This window comes from Zophobas morio, unplaced genomic scaffold, assembly GCF_036711695.1.
Source record: "Zophobas morio isolate AGI-343-1 ecotype UQ-CSIRO unplaced genomic scaffold, CSIRO_AGI_Zmor_V1 ptg000030l, whole genome shotgun sequence".
Taxonomy (NCBI): Eukaryota; Metazoa; Arthropoda; class Insecta; order Coleoptera; family Tenebrionidae; genus Zophobas; species Zophobas morio.
The window spans coordinates 9,563,246-9,582,992 of record NW_026972135.1 but is presented as its reverse complement, the minus strand read 5'-3'; the positions used below and the strand labels follow the sequence as shown (position 1 = coordinate 9,582,992).

At 33.1% G+C, this 19,747-nt stretch overlaps 1 protein-coding gene across 3 annotated transcripts; it reads right to left on the bottom strand.

Annotated features, from left to right (window-relative positions):
• Positions 1-18: 18 nt before the first annotated feature.
• On the bottom strand, positions 19-17,133 carry LOC135138865 (uncharacterized). 3 transcript variants are annotated; one of them, XM_064068892.1, is made up of 7 exons: positions 17,043-17,133; positions 16,689-16,920; positions 16,196-16,489; positions 15,778-16,104; positions 13,858-14,118; positions 13,525-13,632; positions 19-136 (listed from the first exon to the last, which is right to left on the bottom strand). In XM_064068892.1, the coding sequence occupies exons 1-7, from the start codon at positions 17,106-17,108 to the stop codon at positions 129-131; spliced, it is 1,296 nt and encodes a 431-aa protein (XP_063924962.1). In that variant the 5' UTR covers positions 17,109-17,133; the 3' UTR covers positions 19-128. The 3 variants fall into 3 exon arrangements, with proteins under 3 accessions (XP_063924962.1, XP_063924961.1, XP_063924963.1); XM_064068891.1 differs by lacking the exon at positions 19-136 and adding an exon at positions 13,185-13,386; XM_064068893.1 differs by lacking the exon at positions 19-136 and having other exon boundaries at positions 13,551-13,640.
• Between the last annotated feature and the right edge of the window lie 2,614 nt (positions 17,134-19,747).

Here is a 19,747-nt window from a genome sequence, read left to right as displayed (position 1 = left end):
ATCGTCGTCTTCGTTGATTCACTATTAAAGTATCTCCAACTGGTTACACATCGTCCCACTTGTCAAAAGAGAAAATACCAAGAAATGGTATTCACTTGGGGAGTCACAGGAACCTGTAATCACTGTTGTCACCGTGCTAGAACAAAATTTGATGTGTTTGAATTCATAATATTACCAAAATGTTCAAAAAGTACCTACTGCTCTATGCCTGCTTTTATATGTTCGATAGCATGGAATACAAATCGTCTTGTTTACTCACTGTACCAGACCACCACAGTACCACAGTATACTAGACGCAAACATTTAGTGCGTTCATGGCTTCACACCAATTTAGCTCCCATTATTCAGTAGGCTGTTACAGTCGGATGTCTTAAGGCTCTACCACACCTCAAGAAAATTTCTATTTTAAAAGATATGCAACTTGTAAAACACCCATGCTACCTCGTTATGACAGCTGCCACTCATCTCTAAGGGTTAAAATCGTTCACCTTCGTTTACAATAACTAGTTTTATTACTGCTATTGTCAGCGGGGGAAGTGTATCCCGGCTTGCAGGTAGAGCAGAGTAAGGAACTAAAATATTTATCTACTATGAAAGAAAACAAACAATATTTCTTAGCTTACGTTCGAGAGTAAAAACGCAAAAACACGTCTACTGGTATATAAAAATTGCCATTTTGTAATATTAGTTTCAAAAGTTTTGAGCGACATTTTATACTTTTATACAAGGTCAATTATGCAGCTATTTGTGGAGTTAGATCAACGGGCGTGGGTTATTCTCAAATATCAAAATTTTGTTCAGCTCTAGATATCCCTCAAATACCCCAGGCGACATATCGTAAAGCCGAAGTTAGAGTTCTAAAGAGCATCGAAGCACTTTTCGAAGAACAAACCAAAACGCAGGTAAAGAAGAGTACCGATTAGCTGTGAAGGCGAGGGAGGTAGATAATGATTGCGTCCCATATATTACCGTTATTGTCGATGGAGCTTGGAACAAATGCTCTTACAAATCCAATTACAATGCACTGGCTGGGGTAGGACGCAAAATTGGTGCCAGAACTAAAAAATACTTTATGTTGGAGTCAAAAACAAACTTTGTAGTTTCTGTAAAATCTGTATGAAACAGAAAAAAAAAATTCCAACTCATAACTGTTTTAAAAACTGGGAGCAAACATATATGTCCATGGAAGCTTCAATTATCTTAGAGGGATTTACTTTAGATACTTTATAGGAGAATTATAGGCGACGAGGATAGTAGCGTATTAAAAAAAGTTCGGGCTGCAAAACCATATGGTGCATATTATTTTATAGACAAAATTGAATGTAGAAATCACATACTTCGTAATTATTGTTCCAAAATTAGAGAAATAGTTAAAACAACGAAAGAAGATATCACTATTAAAAATGTTTATAAAAAATAGTATTCTAAAATTTAGAACAGCTATTATAAGTGCTATTAAATTTAGCAAAAATAAGCCTCTTCCTTTTTTTCCAGCATATATTTGGCAATCACGAACAATGTGCAAGTTATTTTTGTTATAAAAGTGGACAGTCAAATGATATTTTATTTTCTACTTTCGCAAATTGTGTTTTATACGAACCTTACAAACAAGTTTTAAATAGAGTTGCAACTTTGTCGTCTAGTTTACTTTTTAATATTGAGAACAATGCTGCGGAATGCTACAATTCTGTCGTTAATAAATTTGTGGGAGGAAAAAGAATAAGTTTTTCTGCACGAGGATCGTATCAAGGGCGATGCTTTGCTGCGGCAATAAGTTATAATAATAAGGGTACGTTCCTAATTCCGTTATTCAAAAAAAAAAAATTGGGGAGGCCAATGTTAGTATACGAAGGCGTTTGTGGAACAAAAATTGAAAAAAACAAAAACGATTAATAAAACTAAAACCTCTATTAAAAAATTGCGTATCCGAATTCTGGATTCCGGTAAAAATAATATCGTCAACGATGAACAAACGAAAACGAAGTGTATGAAAGAAAAAAATCGGATTTATTAATAAAGCTGTCACAGAGTAACGTAAATGCTATTGAAAAAGGTACTTGTGGTCAGCGAATGTGTAGGGAATGGAGTAAAGAAAGGACAAAATGAGAGACGGAATTAACATCGCAAATACCGTTAAAAGTATTGTGCATTCCGATAAAACTTTATGAAAAAATTGCCCAAGTCTATAGAATTTGCTATTGACAATGAAGAAAAGGCCAAAGAAAAATTTGAAGCTCTAACAAATTTGAAAAAAAATTTTAGGAGCTTCTCCAGATGGGTTAATAAATTCTAATTCAATTGCAGAGATTAAATGTTCATATGCGGCTTGCAGTAAAAATATTAAAGAGCTATTAAAAATAAAATCATTAATTTATTGTTCAATAAATGCAGTTATTACAATTACCTAGTTTGAACCCGAACCACAACTATAGGTATGTATCAGGTATAACAGGGTCCAGTGCATATAACTAAAAGATATATATATATCCTTCTTAATGCTATTGTCAGGTACTTCAAAGGGTGGTCAAATAAGCTTAAGGTATTTAAAAGGTGCTCTATTGTGTGGGCCATAAATTACAGCTTACCGCTTCAGCTAATATTTTGGGTTGCCTAACTTACCAAAATTTGCCCAAAATGCTTTGCAGTTTTTTTACAATAACTAAAAGAAGTAAAATTTTAACAGAAAACGAAAAGTGGCGCCTAAAGTAGAAAAAAATTCTCTATCACCTCGATATTTTTTAAAAGCACACCGAGTTATAGTTTTCGCTAAAAATCCGCTGGGGTTTTACGCACTTTATTTTTTATTTTAAAAACTGCTACGTTTTTTAAAAAATACAAGACGCTTCCTTAAAGATTTTTATGTCATGACCACGCACATGTATCGCCCTGCTCTTCAACTGTTAAAATAAAGGCGCAAAATGGGTTGGCGTTTTGCCTTATTTTGGCATCTTTTAATGACTGTGTGGCGGAGCCTTAAACCTGCTTACTGATAACCTACCTGAAAAGACCCTACCTGGTAAAAGCACAGGGCAGTACTGTCTCGGCCGTCCCTGACACGTCTCATGGTTTCCATCTGAAGTTTAATGAAAAAGCTGTAAAGCAGTTAAAACGTCAAACCTATAAACGCACTAAATGTTTGCGTCTAGTATATATACTGTGATATTCACATTACGCTCGGTGACATTGTTACGCCATAATACTATTGCACAATTTCCAAAAAAAATGCTGTCTACTTAAAGCTACCTCACGTGAAAACCTTCATCGGACATTATTTTCGGCGCATGGCCGCAACTTTGTTGGTTAAGAATCTCCGTTATTAACAGACCTATTATTTTGAAATTTTAAATATATGTTGTCCATAACTTTCTTTATATAACGCAAGGGCAATTTTGTTAAAAATAGTTTGTGATCATATTTTTCGTTTAATTTCAATGAAATTTTTGCATAACGTATTTTTAAAAATCAATATCTCAATTATTAAAGGAAATTTTGGAACACGGTTTTCAACTTACAAAACTCCAGAAAAAATACCAGATACATCGTCGATTTTTTCTTTTGTTAGAAACGATACACAGTAAAAAAGTTTGTGCCATAGAAGTTACTAACTTTTATTTTTACTATAGTTCAGTCTCAACAAGTAAAGTCCAAAATGGACCTTGTACAATTTCGAAAGCTTTTCAAACTGAAAACAGTGGTGATAACCCCGTTCCAAAATTTCAATAAATAACTGAAATATTGTTTTTTTAGGATACGTGATGCAAAAATTTCCACAAAAATAAAAAAATATATGATAATAAATTATTAAAAAAACTGCCCTCGCAGTTATGTAGTGAAAGCTATGGATAAGTTACATTTAAAATTTCATAACCATAGGTGTGCTAATAATGGAAGTCTTACATTCTGAAAATATATTGCAACACCATAAGAGCCATACCCAAATTTCCTTAACCATCCCCACCAACAATTTGATGATGCCATTTAAAAGAATTCTATGATTCTATGATTTAACTGTTGTACAACACTATGCCTCATACGTGTGGTGTACGAATCCGCTTTCAGTTTTTCCCTAACTGTCCAAATTTTCCCAAAACATATACAAAGTATAATAACAGTTTACCATTACCGTAAGTTATCCTGATCGTGGTCTAATGGATAAGAGTACAGAACGCGGTCCGGACGTCTCGCGTTCGACACCAAATTTGGCTTTTCATGTATTCTTTTTTTTCACGTTGTGTATTATCTATCTTTATGACGTCATACTACATTTTTTATTGATCAAATTAAGAACGAGTCACCCTACTTTCTCGAAAAGGTGAGAATACGCCCGTCTTTATTTCATACAAATTATAATAATATTCGACTGTTGCTGAGTCAAAAATTTTACTTCTGTACCAAATACTAATGCCCATAGACCACCAAAAATTGAGAAAATAGAAATATTGTCGAAAAACGACAAAAAGTCCGAAAATCTTAAAAAAAACAAACTTTTAAACTCTCCAGAATGGCTGCTTCTGGATCAAGATAACGGGGAACGGAAGAAATCATTGAAAACGACCGAAAAAGGCGATAAAATCTTTTAAAATGCTACAATTTTTAGGTAGATCATCACGATCCATAGACGAGTAAAAATTTGGTACCTGAAAAATATGGTTAAAAATTACCAAATAAAGTAGCGAGCCACTATTAATGTTTGTGGTTTTTGTGTGAGCTTGGCAACAATAGACCTTTTACACCAGCAAGTTTTCAAAAACTCGGGAATATTTGTCCGCGTGCACATTTAAGTTGGCAACAATGAATCTTTTAAATGAAGCACCACATCGATTGGTAGATTACGTGGCACCAAATTTAAAATGTGAGAAAATCAGTTTAAATGATTCTTTGTTGCCAATCTAAATTTGAGTGCGGACAAATACTACCATGTGTTTCACTTAATTGGTACCACTGAATCGGCGGTCATATACAGAATGTCTCAGAAATACGTACATTAATTTTAATGAGTTACAACCCATCAAACTCAACAACTTTTTTTAATAAAGTTTCGTCAGGAACTTTTTAATTATCAAGTTAAAAATTGTTTATTCCAATTATAGTTACCCGTCAATGGATACTCAGTGTCCCATGGATATTAATAATTATTATTATTATAATTAATAATTTATGGTAAGTTTAACAGTTACCGGGATACGTATTTTCCTAATCTTGCTTAAGCGAGCCTGGAAAGTCCGGATGGAAGGCATGTCACTATGCAGGTAGTGGTCCCGGCCACCAGAATCGAGGAAGTACTTCGGGAGATGCACAATGAGAATTTTGGTGTTCATTTTGGCATCAACAAGATGCTTTCCAAAATTAGGGAGAGATTCTACTGGGTCCGTTGCCGGCAAGACATCGAGAGCTGGTGCAAGAAGTGTAGGACATGTACGGCGGTTAAAAGACCTAAGACTAAGGCGAGAGGGCCGATGCAACCACAAAACGTCGGCTCGCCTTTTGGATATTGGAAGAACTGCAGGAGAAGTAGCGGGTCTCCTCAGTGTTCGAAGAAAGGAACAAGGACACGAAGAAGGTCAAAGGTCACGACGGTAGCTTGAAGGAGAAGCTGCCGAGCGTTTACGAAATGCTGCAGTAGCAGTATTCTGGTAGTGCAGCATTGAGTGGCGACTGGTAGAATGAAGACACGTTACGACCTTCGCGACAACTCAGTAGGATTCCAGGCGAGAGATTTTGTATGGCTTTATAACCCCCGAAGAAGGAATGGTCGTTGTCGTTGTCACCGGACTGGGAAGGTCCCTATACTGTCGTGACGAGCATCAACGACGTCGTCCACAGGATTCGACGAGGGCCGAAGAGAAAAATGAAGATTATTCACTTAGGCCGCCTCATGAAGTACAACAGTGACACCGTTGACGTTTCTGATCGAGACGATCAGAATTAAGGAGGGGGCAGTGTTACGAAATAAACCCATAACGCCGGTGCGACGCCTATGGGTTTTTCTAGTATGTGTCAATGAAGGGTGACTCATCAACGGCCGAGCGGCGGGCGCATAAAGACGAGTCTGGAGGCGATTACCGAAAATCTCGAAGCGACGTCCAGTGAAGCGGCAGTCGCGATGGATATTCGAGAAAGACCAATCGCAGAAGTATGGGTTTAAATCACGGAGGTAGAAGAGACCGGAGGGAAGGTGTTGTGAATTTTGTGACACAGACTCAGGCACCGTTTATGACCCTACTTGAAATGCGCGCTGTGCTAAGCTCCACCCTCTAAATGTTTAGCAGTCGTAACCAGTGGCGGGGCAATATATTTTATATTGACTACCTTATATATAAGTCTCTAAATGTTATTATGATCTTTAGTTATAATCTAAGTCTATTCAAATTAAAAACACCAACAACACGTCCAAAACTAAAACAGCACAACTAAACTCAAACTCAAGAACGAACAATTGCATATAAACAGCACGTGTTACGTGATAGTATACGCCACTGGAAATCCAAACCCTGTCAGCTGTTAAGTGTAGGAGCCAGAGATATGTAAAAGACAGATGCGGTTATAGCTTTCCCGATCTAGGGCCAACATCTATGATCTAAGAGTAGCAATACTTTGTGTCGCCTATCCTTTTCTATATCAACATGTAATTGAGTGTATATGGTAGCGACAGTACTGTTTTGCCGTGCTCTGTAGTTTTGTGGTTATTTGAAAAGAAATTGGCGTTCAATTTTTGTAAAGTTGGTCTTATTCGCAAGATCTTTACGTGGTCTTTTTGACTACATAAGTGGTTCGTCACTGGTGTAATCCCTCTTCACAGAAGGGCCGTTGTAAGTTACGATTTACTGCAATTATCTTATCGTGGCTTGTTTTTACCTCTCACCTTTGTCTAATCAGTGAATTCCCCTTCCGTGGTCCGACTGTCTCGTGTACTAAGTCACCTTGAAAGACCCCAAGGTGCATTTAATTGTGTCCCTGTGGTTGTTCCTCTAATTTTTTGAGAATCTGCCGATATGCCTGCCTCTTGCTTTCATTGTGAAGGCGCTGTAACACCTACCACCCCGTCACTTAAATGTAATGGAGCTTGTAAAAAGCACTTCCACGTAAACTGTTTGAATTTACCCGAACCCGATCTTGTAAAATTTACTGTTAATAAGGATCCATGGAGCTGTTCTAAATGCTTAATAATGACTAACATTACCTCAGCACCTATTACTTTTGCCCAAATGGAACAACTTATGAAAAATCAATTAGATGTACTTAAAGCAGAATTTTTCAATAAAATAGATGACTATTTTGGTAAACTGGATAATAGAGTTTCTGCCGTTGAAAATGATGTCAAATTGTTGAGGAATGAATTAGATACTTTTAAAAACTCTGGGACGTGCAATGTCGATAGCGTTATAGAAGAAATTGAAGATCGTAAGCAAAGAGCATCTAACATCTTATTATTCAACATTAAAGAATCGTCAGCAACAAACGTCGCCGAAAGAGTTGCCGATGACTTTAAAAAAGTTGAAGCCATTTTATCACCTTTAGGAGCATTTCCTAATCCTAAAACAATTGTTCGACTTGGAGTTTCTAAAGATAATCATAATCGTCCAATGAAAATTATTTACAACAATGAAAACGATGCAAAAGAAGTATTAAAGTCCAACAAAAATAACAAAAACCGAAATAACCATTTTTGTCCGGACTTGACGGAAAGACAAAGGAAGCATATAAATGCAGTTAAGAAAGAATTGCAAGACAGGCTTTCGAAAGGAGAAGACTTGGCTTTGAGATATAAACATAACACTCCTTATATAATTAAACGTAATTCTTCTAAAAATGTCCCAAAAAACTAATAAACTGTTACTATCATAATGTTGGGGGAATAAGATCTAAATTAGAGGAATTTTCAATTAATGTCAATAGTTGTGTTTATGATGTCGTAATAATTATAGAATCTTGGTTATGTGAAAAAATACAAAATGAGGAGTTAATGTTACATAATTTTAATATTTACCGTGCAGATCGCAACGAAATTACTAGTGCCAAATCTCGAGGAGGTGGAGTATTGATAGCCATTAACAAATGTTTGAATTCTTCGATTGTATATATTGGTGAGGTTGTTGAAAGTCTTTATGTTTCTCTGAAATTGAACGGTTCAGCTTTCATCATAGCGGGTGTCTATATTCCTCCGAATTCGCACATTAGTGCATATGAATCACATTGTAATGATATGGAAATAGTGTCAGAAAAATTTCCCGATCATAAATTCATAGTTACAGGTGACTTTAATTTACCTGATATTAAATGGACCCAAAACGGTGTTGAAGGACATGGGCATACTGTTCTTAATCAAGACTGCTACGATGTTGTACTTAGTACTTATTCATTTTTAAATTTAACTCAAGTTAATCTAATTCCGAATAATCGAAATACTTTTCTCGATCTAATCTTTACAAGTGTAACTGAAATGAAAATTTACCCTGCAATTGATCCACTAGTAGGGGATAGTATACATCATATTCCTTATTCGTGGTCGATCTGCACCGCTTCAAATCCATCTCTTGAAATAGAATACACTGTATTCGACTTTGCAAATGGTAATTACTTTCTATTTAATGATTATTTAGCTTCTGTGTGTTGGAATACATGCTTTGAAGGTTATGAGCTTGATGAAATGATAGCGATATTTTATGATATTATATATGAAGGTTTAGAAGTTTATATTCCAAAAAAGGTTATAAAAATAAAATCTTCCAAATACCCTCAATGGTTCAGTTCTGAACTGAAAACACTGTGCTACGAAAAAAGGAAAGCACACGCTATATTTAAACAATCGAATGAACTTCAAGATTACGTTTATTTTAAGAGTTTGAGATCAAAATGTAAACTACTATCGAAAAGTCTTTATAGATCGTATGTGGATACTGTCAGCGTTTCCATTATTAACAATCCTAATGTCTTTTGGAAATTTATTCGAGAAAGGAAAGTCCCTAACAATATTCCAGAAGAAATGTCTTATTTAAATAGAGTGGTGAATGGTGGTAAAGAAGTTGCCAATTTGTTCGCAGAATTTTTCTCATCGGTCTATATGGTTAATGATTCTTCTAAGATAATTGATAGTCAATTTAAAGATGAAGTTATTGATACGGGTTTTATAATAACGATTAAGGATATATTTAACACTATTTCTTCGTTGAATGACTCTACAAATGCTGGACCAGACGGTTTAAGCAATGTATTCTTAAAAAAGTGTATATGTACTTTATCAATACCACTATTTATGTTATTCAGCAAGTCCTTGGATACTGGTGTATTTCCTGATGTTTGGAAACTGAGTTATGTTAAACCTATTTTTAAATCTGGTCAAAGGAACAAAGTTGACAACTATAGAGGTGTTTCCAATCAATCGGTTATCCCTAAAATTTTCGATTCCATCATAGCTAAGCAGTTACAGTGGGCAGTTTCAAAATTACTTACTAATCAACAGCATGGTTTTTGTAAAAATAAGTCAACATTATCCAACCTTTTGGAATATTATTCGTTTCTCAATGAATCATTTGCGAATAAATGTCAAGTGGACGCTGTTTATACAGATTTCGCAAAAGCATTTGATCGAGTGGATCACAATGTATTAATTTCAAAGCTTAATAGACTTGGTTTTAGAGAATATTCCATAAAATGGGTTAAATCGTTTCTTACTAATAGGTGGCAACAGGTTAAAATTGGCAACCACATTTCTGATTATTTTGAAGTTACATCTGGAGTACCCCAGGGCTCACATTGTGGTCCAATTTTATTTCTTCTTTTTATAAATGACTTGAGTTATTGTATTAAATCTTCAAAATTTCTATTCTATGCAGATGATCTAAAGATATATAAACAAGTTTCATCCATAACTGATTGTCAGGAATTACAAAAGGATTTAAATAATATATATGAATGGTGTGAAACAAATTTTTTAAAACTGAATTTAAATAAATGTCATAAAATTACATTTTCTAACAAAAAAAATATGATCGATTATGATTATTATATTGGGAAAAGTTTGCTCAAGCCTGTTAGTGAAATTAGAGATCTCGGCATACTTTTTGATAATAAACTCTCTTTCAAAAGTCATTATCGATACATATTTAACAAGGCTCTGCAGATGTGGGGATTGATTTGGCGCCATTGCAAGGATATGAGCTCTCATGCACTTAAAGTGCTATATTGCTCTCTCGTGCGTTCTGTTCTGGAATATGCTTCTTCAGTTTGGCATCCAACATGCGACACTCATATTTCATTGTTAGAGCGTGTTCAAAAAAAGTTTTTGAGGTCTATTGAATTTAAAGAACATCATCTACATCAACAAGGTGAATATGAATGGGTCATGAGCTTCCTCAATATTAAATCCTTGGAGATACGTAGAGATATAACGGATTTATGTGTTCTTCACGCCATTATTAACAACCATATAGATAGTAATGACTTATTAGCCAAACTAATGTTTAGGGTTCCAAATAAAAACTGCAGAACTACTAGATCTTGTAAAATTTTCAGAATTAACAAAGCATCTACTAATATGTCAACTAACCACCCATTGCGAAGAATGATGAAACAAGCAAACGAACTATCTAATTTTGTAAAATTTGATATTTTTAACTCAAACCTTGTTGTATTTAAGAGAATGATAAATAATCTTGTATAATTCGGATAATTTAAAATTGTTTCTTTTTGTGTTTATTGTATGATCATTGTTATAAAGATAATTAATTAAGTTAATCATATACCTTATGTATTTGTAAGTTTAATTTTCTTACTTTTTGTAATTGGAGTTATTCCGTAATAAACTAATAATAATAATAATAAAGATGAAGTTATTGATACGGGTTTTATAATAACGATTAAGGATATATTTAACACTATTTCTTCGTTGAATGACTCTACAAATGCTGGACCAGACGGTTTAAGCAATGTATTCTTAAAAAAGTGTATATGTACTTTATCAATACCACTATTTATGTTATTCAGCAAGTCCTTGGATACTGGTGTATTTCCTGATGTTTGGAAACTGAGTTATGTTAAACCTATTTTTAAATCTGGTCAAAGGAACAAAGTTGACAACTATAGAGGTGTTTCCAATCAATCGGTTATCCCTAAAATTTTCGATTCCATCATAGCTAAGCAGTTACAGTGGGCAGTTTCAAAATTACTTACTAATCAACAGCATGGTTTTTGTAAAAATAAGTCAACATTATCCAACCTTTTGGAATATTATTCGTTTCTCAATGAATCATTTGCGAATAAATGTCAAGTGGACGCTGTTTATACAGATTTCGCAAAAGCATTTGATCGAGTGGATCACAATGTATTAATTTCAAAGCTTAATAGACTTGGTTTTAGAGAATATTCCATAAAATGGGTTAAATCGTTTCTTACTAATAGGTGGCAACAGGTTAAAATTGGCAACCACATTTCTGATTATTTTGAAGTTACATCTGGAGTACCCCAGGGCTCACATTGTGGTCCAATTTTATTTCTTCTTTTTATAAATGACTTGAGTTATTGTATTAAATCTTCAAAATTTCTATTCTATGCAGATGATCTAAAGATATATAAACAAGTTTCATCCATAACTGATTGTCAGGAATTACAAAAGGATTTAAATAATATATATGAATGGTGTGAAACAAATTTTTTAAAACTGAATTTAAATAAATGTCATAAAATTACATTTTCTAACAAAAAAAATATGATCGATTATGATTATTATATTGGGAAAAGTTTGCTCAAGCCTGTTAGTGAAATTAGAGATCTCGGCATACTTTTTGATAATAAACTCTCTTTCAAAAGTCATTATCGATACATATTTAACAAGGCTCTGCAGATGTGGGGATTGATTTGGCGCCATTGCAAGGATATGAGCTCTCATGCACTTAAAGTGCTATATTGCTCTCTCGTGCGTTCTGTTCTGGAATATGCTTCTTCAGTTTGGCATCCAACATGCGACACTCATATTTCATTGTTAGAGCGTGTTCAAAAAAAGTTTTTGAGGTCTATTGAATTTAAAGAACATCATCTACATCAACAAGGTGAATATGAATGGGTCATGAGCTTCCTCAATATTAAATCCTTGGAGATACGTAGAGATATAACGGATTTATGTGTTCTTCACGCCATTATTAACAACCATATAGATAGTAATGACTTATTAGCCAAACTAATGTTTAGGGTTCCAAATAAAAACTGCAGAACTACTAGATCTTGTAAAATTTTCAGAATTAACAAAGCATCTACTAATATGTCAACTAACCACCCATTGCGAAGAATGATGAAACAAGCAAACGAACTATCTAATTTTGTAAAATTTGATATTTTTAACTCAAACCTTGTTGTATTTAAGAGAATGATAAATAATCTTGTATAATTCGGATAATTTAAAATTGTTTCTTTTTGTGTTTATTGTATGATCATTGTTATAAAGATAATTAATTAAGTTAATCATATACCTTATGTATTTGTAAGTTTAATTTTCTTACTTTTTGTAATTGGAGTTATTCCGTAATAAACTAATAATAATAATAATAATAATAATAATAATAACACCAGTACTATGGATTGCCAACTGTAGGCTACATCGATCACTCTCTAAAAGGTGGTTGTCTTGTTATTGGCCCGTTCTGATGGCGGCAATTATAAATAATCATAACCACCCACAGTCTGAGTGGTCTGACAGGGACCGGCACAAACACAAGAACGGCATCAACGACAAACGTTGCGCCAACTCTGATTGGTTGCGCCGTACAGAGCGAGACCTTCAGATATCGGGTTACCATTATACGTGCTAGAGAAAAAGAGGGAGATATAAACGTACAGTGACATTTTGGCCCTAAACGTATGTCCACGAGAACATTAAATATCTGTATCTAGTCTTTTACATATCTCTGGTAGGAGCGCGTTTGCGTCGGGCTGACAAATATTGGCGCCTTGTTCAAATAAGATCATAACCGGTGTCTGACCGGGTCTTGAACGATGCCAGAATCGTTACATTGCTAGCATACGGTACGCTCCCTCCGGTCTCTTCTACCTCCGTGGTTTAAATAGAGGCGACCGTCGGGAACGGATGATTCAGGTAGTGGAGTCAAGAGCGTCCAGTGAAATTCGTTGGAATAATTTTTGTACATAATCGCTGCAATAGTTAGTCGTGTAAATACGAGTTATTAAGAAATGAATTGTTGAGTTTAATTGACGCCAATTTTATTCGGCCGCCCAACGTAATAATATAAATTTATACAAAAGGTCTCTATACAATACGAATATTATTTTTTTTTCTTCTGATGCAGCAGATCGTCGTAATAATTATGACACTGGCAATAATCACCAAAAGAATAAAATGTTCAACCAAAGTTAATACAGGATTTAATTGGATGTTTCCTGAAAAAATAAAAAAATCGATCGAAATAAGAAGAATCGAGGTAAAGTAGAGTCCGCCAAAAAGTGAACATTGATTTTGAGTGTTCATTGGAAACTCTTAATGCTTTTACACAAAATTACTGTACTTAGTTTACTTACGTGATTTGTCACTTTCCGTACATTCTCCTGATTTCTTATCGCATGACTTTGGACAATTATTTGGACAATTTTGTTTGCAACTAAATCCGTATTCTCCATTTTCACATTCTAAAAGACTATGAAAATAAGTTATAAAAATGCCAAAACTTACGTCAACGATTTTCATAATTTAGTCATCACTATAGCCATCATTACAGGTTGTCAATAACTTAAATCCAACTTGTTGGTCAGATTTTTTTTTCATTATAATGTGCAGTTAGATATGACACAAATTTTGGTTAACTCTGTTTATTTCGAAGTCGTTAGATCTGGTATACAGAAAGTTGTACCCACCTTTGTCACACGAGTCACCACTATAACCCCAAGGGCATTCGTAGATGTTATTATACCAGATTTTATGGTTTTCGCAGTAGTTATATTTTTCTCCTAAAACATCTTCACATTTTATCGAGCATGTCTTGCCCAAAAATCCCACTTTGCAGTTAACGTTTATCGGATTTACCATATTTTCTTTTTCACAAATTGGGGGTTCTTCCGGGGCTTGTAAATATTTACATAAAGGGATTTCATCCGCAGATTCCAGTTTGAATACCGCTGTTTAAATTTGAAATTGTTTAATTCAAATTTTTACATAAGTTAAATGTTAATTTACTAATGTTATTAGTCCTTTTTCCTGATTCTTACTGCATGTATCAGGAAAGTGCAAAAACAACTAAATGGTACATTATTTATAAAAGGAAAGATTCTTAATTTTGTCACATATACCTACTATCCATTCACGGTCTTTTCGATGTAAAGTAGGCATTGATATTTTCTCTTTACGTTGGACAAACTGTCTGTTGACATAATAATCCCGACAATGTTAAAAATTTCTTGGAATTTCGTAAGAGTGAGTTTAAAAATTGATAGGACCACCAATATATTTTCTGTGGTTTAAAAAATAAGTAGTGAAATATCTGTGTAGATATCCTATAAATATGTTTTGACAACCAAAATATTTTTTTCTGTTTTTGCTTCCGACAAAACTTTTTTATATATTTTTTTAGAATTCTTGTAGACCATGTTTTACTGAACTTATTAACGTATCATATTTTAATCAGCTACACTACGCCACTGTCTATGATTCGAAAGCATTATTTAACGAAAGAAAACACGTTTGTTTATATTTGGTCCGGAGTGCACTTATTGTTTTCCTATTTGAAAATATTGCGACCAACATTATTTCAACACGTATGCCAATTCAGAGATGTGCAGTATAATACTAATAGTAAAACACTGGAGTGTACCGTTCTTGAGATATTATCAATAAAAAAAAATGTGGTGAACTATTTTTGATTTAATAAAAAATTACAAATTAGAAGAGTCACAGTTTAAGATAAAGAAAAATGTTCGAAGGTTATTTTGACGGAAGTTTCCTGGCCCCTGAAGTGCGGCCCAATATATTTCGGTTCTTTGAAAAATTATAAAAAATTTTTGGAATTTATGTTTTCTGATAACCTCTACAAAGTAAAAACCAGTGGCGTATCTAACACTCTTTTGATTTGAGTTTTTCAATTCTTCAATTTTTCTGTTTTTCGATTTGCAATTTTTCGAGTTATGAAGTTTAAATTTTTCGTTTTTCAACTTTCCAACTTTTGAATTTTTCAGATTTTAGATTTTGCTATTTTTCGATTTGAATTTCTCGAGTTTGCAATTAAAAAAATCGGAAAAACGGATAATTGATGAATCCAAAAATTGCAATACCGAAAAATTTAAAAATTCGTAAATCGAGGAATTGAAAAATCAGAGATTAAAAATTTCGAGAATTGAATAAACGAAAAATTGTAAAACCAAAAGGAACATTAAAAAAATAAAGAAAATAAAATACGGATTTTACATCACAAGTGCAGGAGTATTTTACTTTATAAAATAAAAATAAATTTACTGTTGTGAATTTTTAAGATGAAGTCATGGTGATGATTTTGGTTAGCCAAATTTTGGTTATCGTCTTACATTTTACAATATTGTACAAAGGTCTTAAGTCAGTGGGTCATAAAGGAAGTGACGTTTACTGACACATTCCCTAAGTTAACTTTAAAACAACATAATCTATTAAAAAAATTTAGAGAATTTTGATCATTCTCTACCCACTGCCAAAAAACCTACTAGATTTTCATGGCTAACCCTACGTCAAAAAGGCCGTGAACTAAAAATTTCGAATAAATATAAATGTTGTCGATTTGCAATAGGTACATTCGCAGGATTATTTCTTACCAGCGTCATACATATAATTACGATCTCTTACATCCAATCTCCAATAGCCTTCTTCAGTTGATTCTTTCTGTCTTCTGACAAACGTTATTTCGTTTGATACTGAGGAATTGATCATAATTTTGTAGCTCTGCCATTTTTCTAATGAGGCATCATGTTTTTTGACATTTGAAGACATATTTAATATTTTTTCTCCGTTATGTGAAACTTCTAGTACACATGATTTGCACAAATAAACGTAAACAATCAACAATGATATTTTGGAGCTCGGAATTATCAGTGTTGTGGAATTTTCTTCATTATTGTGAACTGTAGCTTCTCTATATTCATCTATAAGCAGAAACAAATATTTAGTTTATACCAAATACAAAGTTACAAATTTATGTATGAAAATTATGTGTATAAATTACAAATTACTTACAGTCATGTATTTTGAAATAAGCTTCTGCTTGAGTCCTTACAACAAACTGCCAAGGTCTCAACCAGTATGTGCGGAAGTTGCGTTCACTATTTCCAAAATAATGAACATATCCATCTTTTTGAAAGATGGTAAATGTGTTCCAAGTTTCTGTATTATTTACCGGTTGCCTAAAATAATCAAGTGTTTCGCCATCGTCTGCGAAAAATTCTATCGCGTTTGTTCCATACACGGAAAAAGATACAGAGGTTGTCGATTTATCGAAACGTAAATAGTTTGTTCTTGTGATGTTAAAATCTGAAAAAATAAACACCTGAATTTGTAAATAAGTACGGTGTATTGTCGCTTCCAATGTGTTTTTATGCCTGAGTTTGTAACTGGTGAAGTTTAAAGCGGGGTATTAAGTTGAATTTTAAGTTTAGACAAGGGGATAAAACAGGCTATCAGAGAACAAAATCTGCACCAATTGTCTCTCTAATTACCTAAAATTACATACCTTCCCATCTTCTGTCTAAAACAGCCGTTCTTGTTGAATCACTTGACCTCTTTATTACCCAATCATCATTCTTCCAAAACCTCTTATTCATTAAACTTGTTGAGTCGTCTAATTTATTCAGTGGTGGCAAGGTGAACACAGCAGCATCAACATTTTCTTCGGATATGCAATACATGTATGTTTTGCTTGTTATTTGCAGAATTTTTTTTTCTGGTGTAATTGATAACAAATACTGTTGAAATGATTCTGTTAGGTATATATATATATATATATATCGTTTTATTTAACTTAACAGCAGACAAAGCATGTTTATCGTATCTTATAAGCTATCATATTTAATAATAAATTGCTTACCATTTCTCTTTCTGTATTCATAATCTGTATGTTTACTAGCAAAAATATGATGAATAAAAGCGTCATTGTGACCACAATTTAGACAACTCATACTTACTAGATTAACAACAATTAATTTAACTGATAAAAATTAATAATAGTTATTTATTTCATTAGGAGTTTAAGTGATACTTTATGTGTCAAGTATGAACGATAACACCGAGCGATAGCTAGGTGAATTAAGTCCATACGCGTCACATGAAGTCACTTAAACTTCGAATGAAATACAATATTTTATTTTCAAACGATTAATCTTCTTTTGAAATGATTATTTCCTATCTTCTTGCTTCATTAAGGAATTGCCTTGATTTCACTTACCATGGTTACTATGGTTAACAACCACTATGATTCTCACATATTTATACTCTGGCGGAGTATAAAAATGTTTTATTTATACGCCGGCGGAGTATAAGTAGTACTTATGCGCCGCTCAAACACAGTGTCATAGAAATGACACTTAAACCCCGATAAGAACGTCATATAAGTGTCAGTTATATGACGTTTGAAAATAAAATTATTTTTTCTTGCATATTTTGCATATATTTCTTGCATATTTTAGCAGTTTTTTGCATATAATGCCAAATTTCTCTGCATAGTTACATGTTTTTTTTTCTGCGTATAATTCCGAGCTTTAGTGATGCTGATGACTTTCACCACAACCCTATTTACTACCATAGTACATAATAGGGTTGGGTTCTGCATCGATTAAATAGGTTCTGCATTATTAAGCTTAACGAGTTCAGGGCCAAGTTTCTGAAAATTTAACACAATGTAATTTTAAAAATAAAAGAAGTAAGCCATATATTTTGTAATCTTTTAATGTCATATTTACCTAATTTATTAATGCATATAAACATACCCATACATATTAGATATCTTTGCATAATGCAATATACAAATTTATATAAAAGGTCTCTATTCAATATAAATAATTCATTTTTTTGTCTACTTCTTCTTGATCATACAAATTATGACACCGATAATAACTACGACAACACTAGAAACAACTAAAATGAATACAGGATTTTTTGGGATGTTTGCTGAAAAATATAGATAAATAGATCAGCGTGCTAACACATAAAATGTAAAAAAAGCGATCGAAATAGGAGGAACCGAGGTAAAGTAGAGTCCGCCAAATAGTGAACATTAATTTTGAGTGCTCATCGGAAACTCCTAGCGCTTCTACACAAAATTAATATGTTTTAGTTTACTTACGTAATATTTGACCTTGGATGCATTGTCCTGATTTCTTATCGCATGACTTTGAACAATCATTTGGACAATTTTGTTTGCAACTAAATCCGTATTGTCCATTTTCACATTCTGAAAGATTATAAAAATAAGTCATAAATATGTCAAAACTTACTTCAACGGTTTTCATAATTTAGTCATCACTATAGCCATCATTACAGGTTGTCAATAACTTAAATCCAACTTGTTGGTCAGATTTTTTTTTCATTATAATGTGCAGTTAGGTATGACACAAATTTTGGTTAACTCTGTTTATTTCGAAGTCGTTAGATCTGGTATACAGAAAGTTGTACCCACCTTTGTCACACGAGTCACCACTATAACCCCAAGGGCATTCGTAGATATTATTATACCAGATTTTATGGTTTTCGCAGTAGTTATATTTTTCTCCTAAAACATCTTCACATTTTATCGAGCATGTCTTGCCCAAAAATCCCACTTTGCAGTTAACGTTTCTCGGATTTACCATATACAATTAATTTAGAAATATGAAGAAAACAAGTTATTAAAAAAATTGTCTAAATAATATTCGTTATTAAAGACTTTTTTACTACTTAATTTTTGTATGGATGAACAGTTTATCAGCCTCGTCAACTTCCATCGTCTTTGAAATACAACTACTATCAATATGGGGAAAGAGAAGTGTTCAATATTAAATTATATAAAATGTATTATAATGATATTTTCCGCTCCATTATTTAAATAATATTGTCAAGAAGTTTAACCTAATCGTATCAAAATTTCGGTAAATCTAAAAAAACAAAAAGGTCGAAGGTTATATGTTTAGATTCGAGTCTGCAGCGAATACTCACCTACCTAAAAAAGAATAACAAAATATTTCACGTTTATCTTTAATTAAAATATAAAAAAAAATATTTAATTGGCCAGAAATAATAATATAGCGCAAACTTAATTTCTGAGGAATTGCCTCACTAGACTTATAGAAGAAGCCACCCCTGGAACGGATTAACAATTGCTTCAAAATTATAACTGTACCTACTGATAAAGGTTATGCTTATATTTCTCTACTCAGTTTTCTCATTTGAAAATATTCTGATCAATATTTTTTCAGTAAGGGCACGTATGTCAGTTCTAACATATGCAGTATAATTTTAATAATAAAATACTGGAGTGTACCGTTTGTGAGATTTGTCAATAAAAAAAATTAGTCGAAGTTTATTTCGACAGAATTTCCCTCGCCCTTGAAGTGCAGCTCAACAAATCCCGTAAAACCAGTGGTGTAAATAATACTCACGTAGGACTAATAGGAAAAAATGGTTTTCAAAAACCGAAAAACTGAAAAACTGAAACATCAATAAACGAAAAATTGAGAATTCAATACATTTTAAAAATCGAAAAATTGAACTGAAACATGGACAAATTGAAAAATACAAAACTGAACAATCGGAAAATCA

Bases quoted from the DNA above. Each gene is read 5' to 3' on its own strand.
- LOC135138865 (XM_064068891.1), bottom strand. From the start codon at position 17,108: ATGACGCTTTTATTCATCATATTTTTGCTAGTAAACATACAGATTATG. The intron at 14,119-15,777 runs GTAAGAAATAAT...AAATTTAAACAG, and splicing joins TAATTATATGTATGACGCTG to CGGTATTCAAACTGGAATCT. The intron at 13,633-13,857 runs GTGGGTACAACT...ATAGTCTTTTAG, and splicing joins TGGTGACTCGTGTGACAAAG to AATGTGAAAATGGAGAATAC.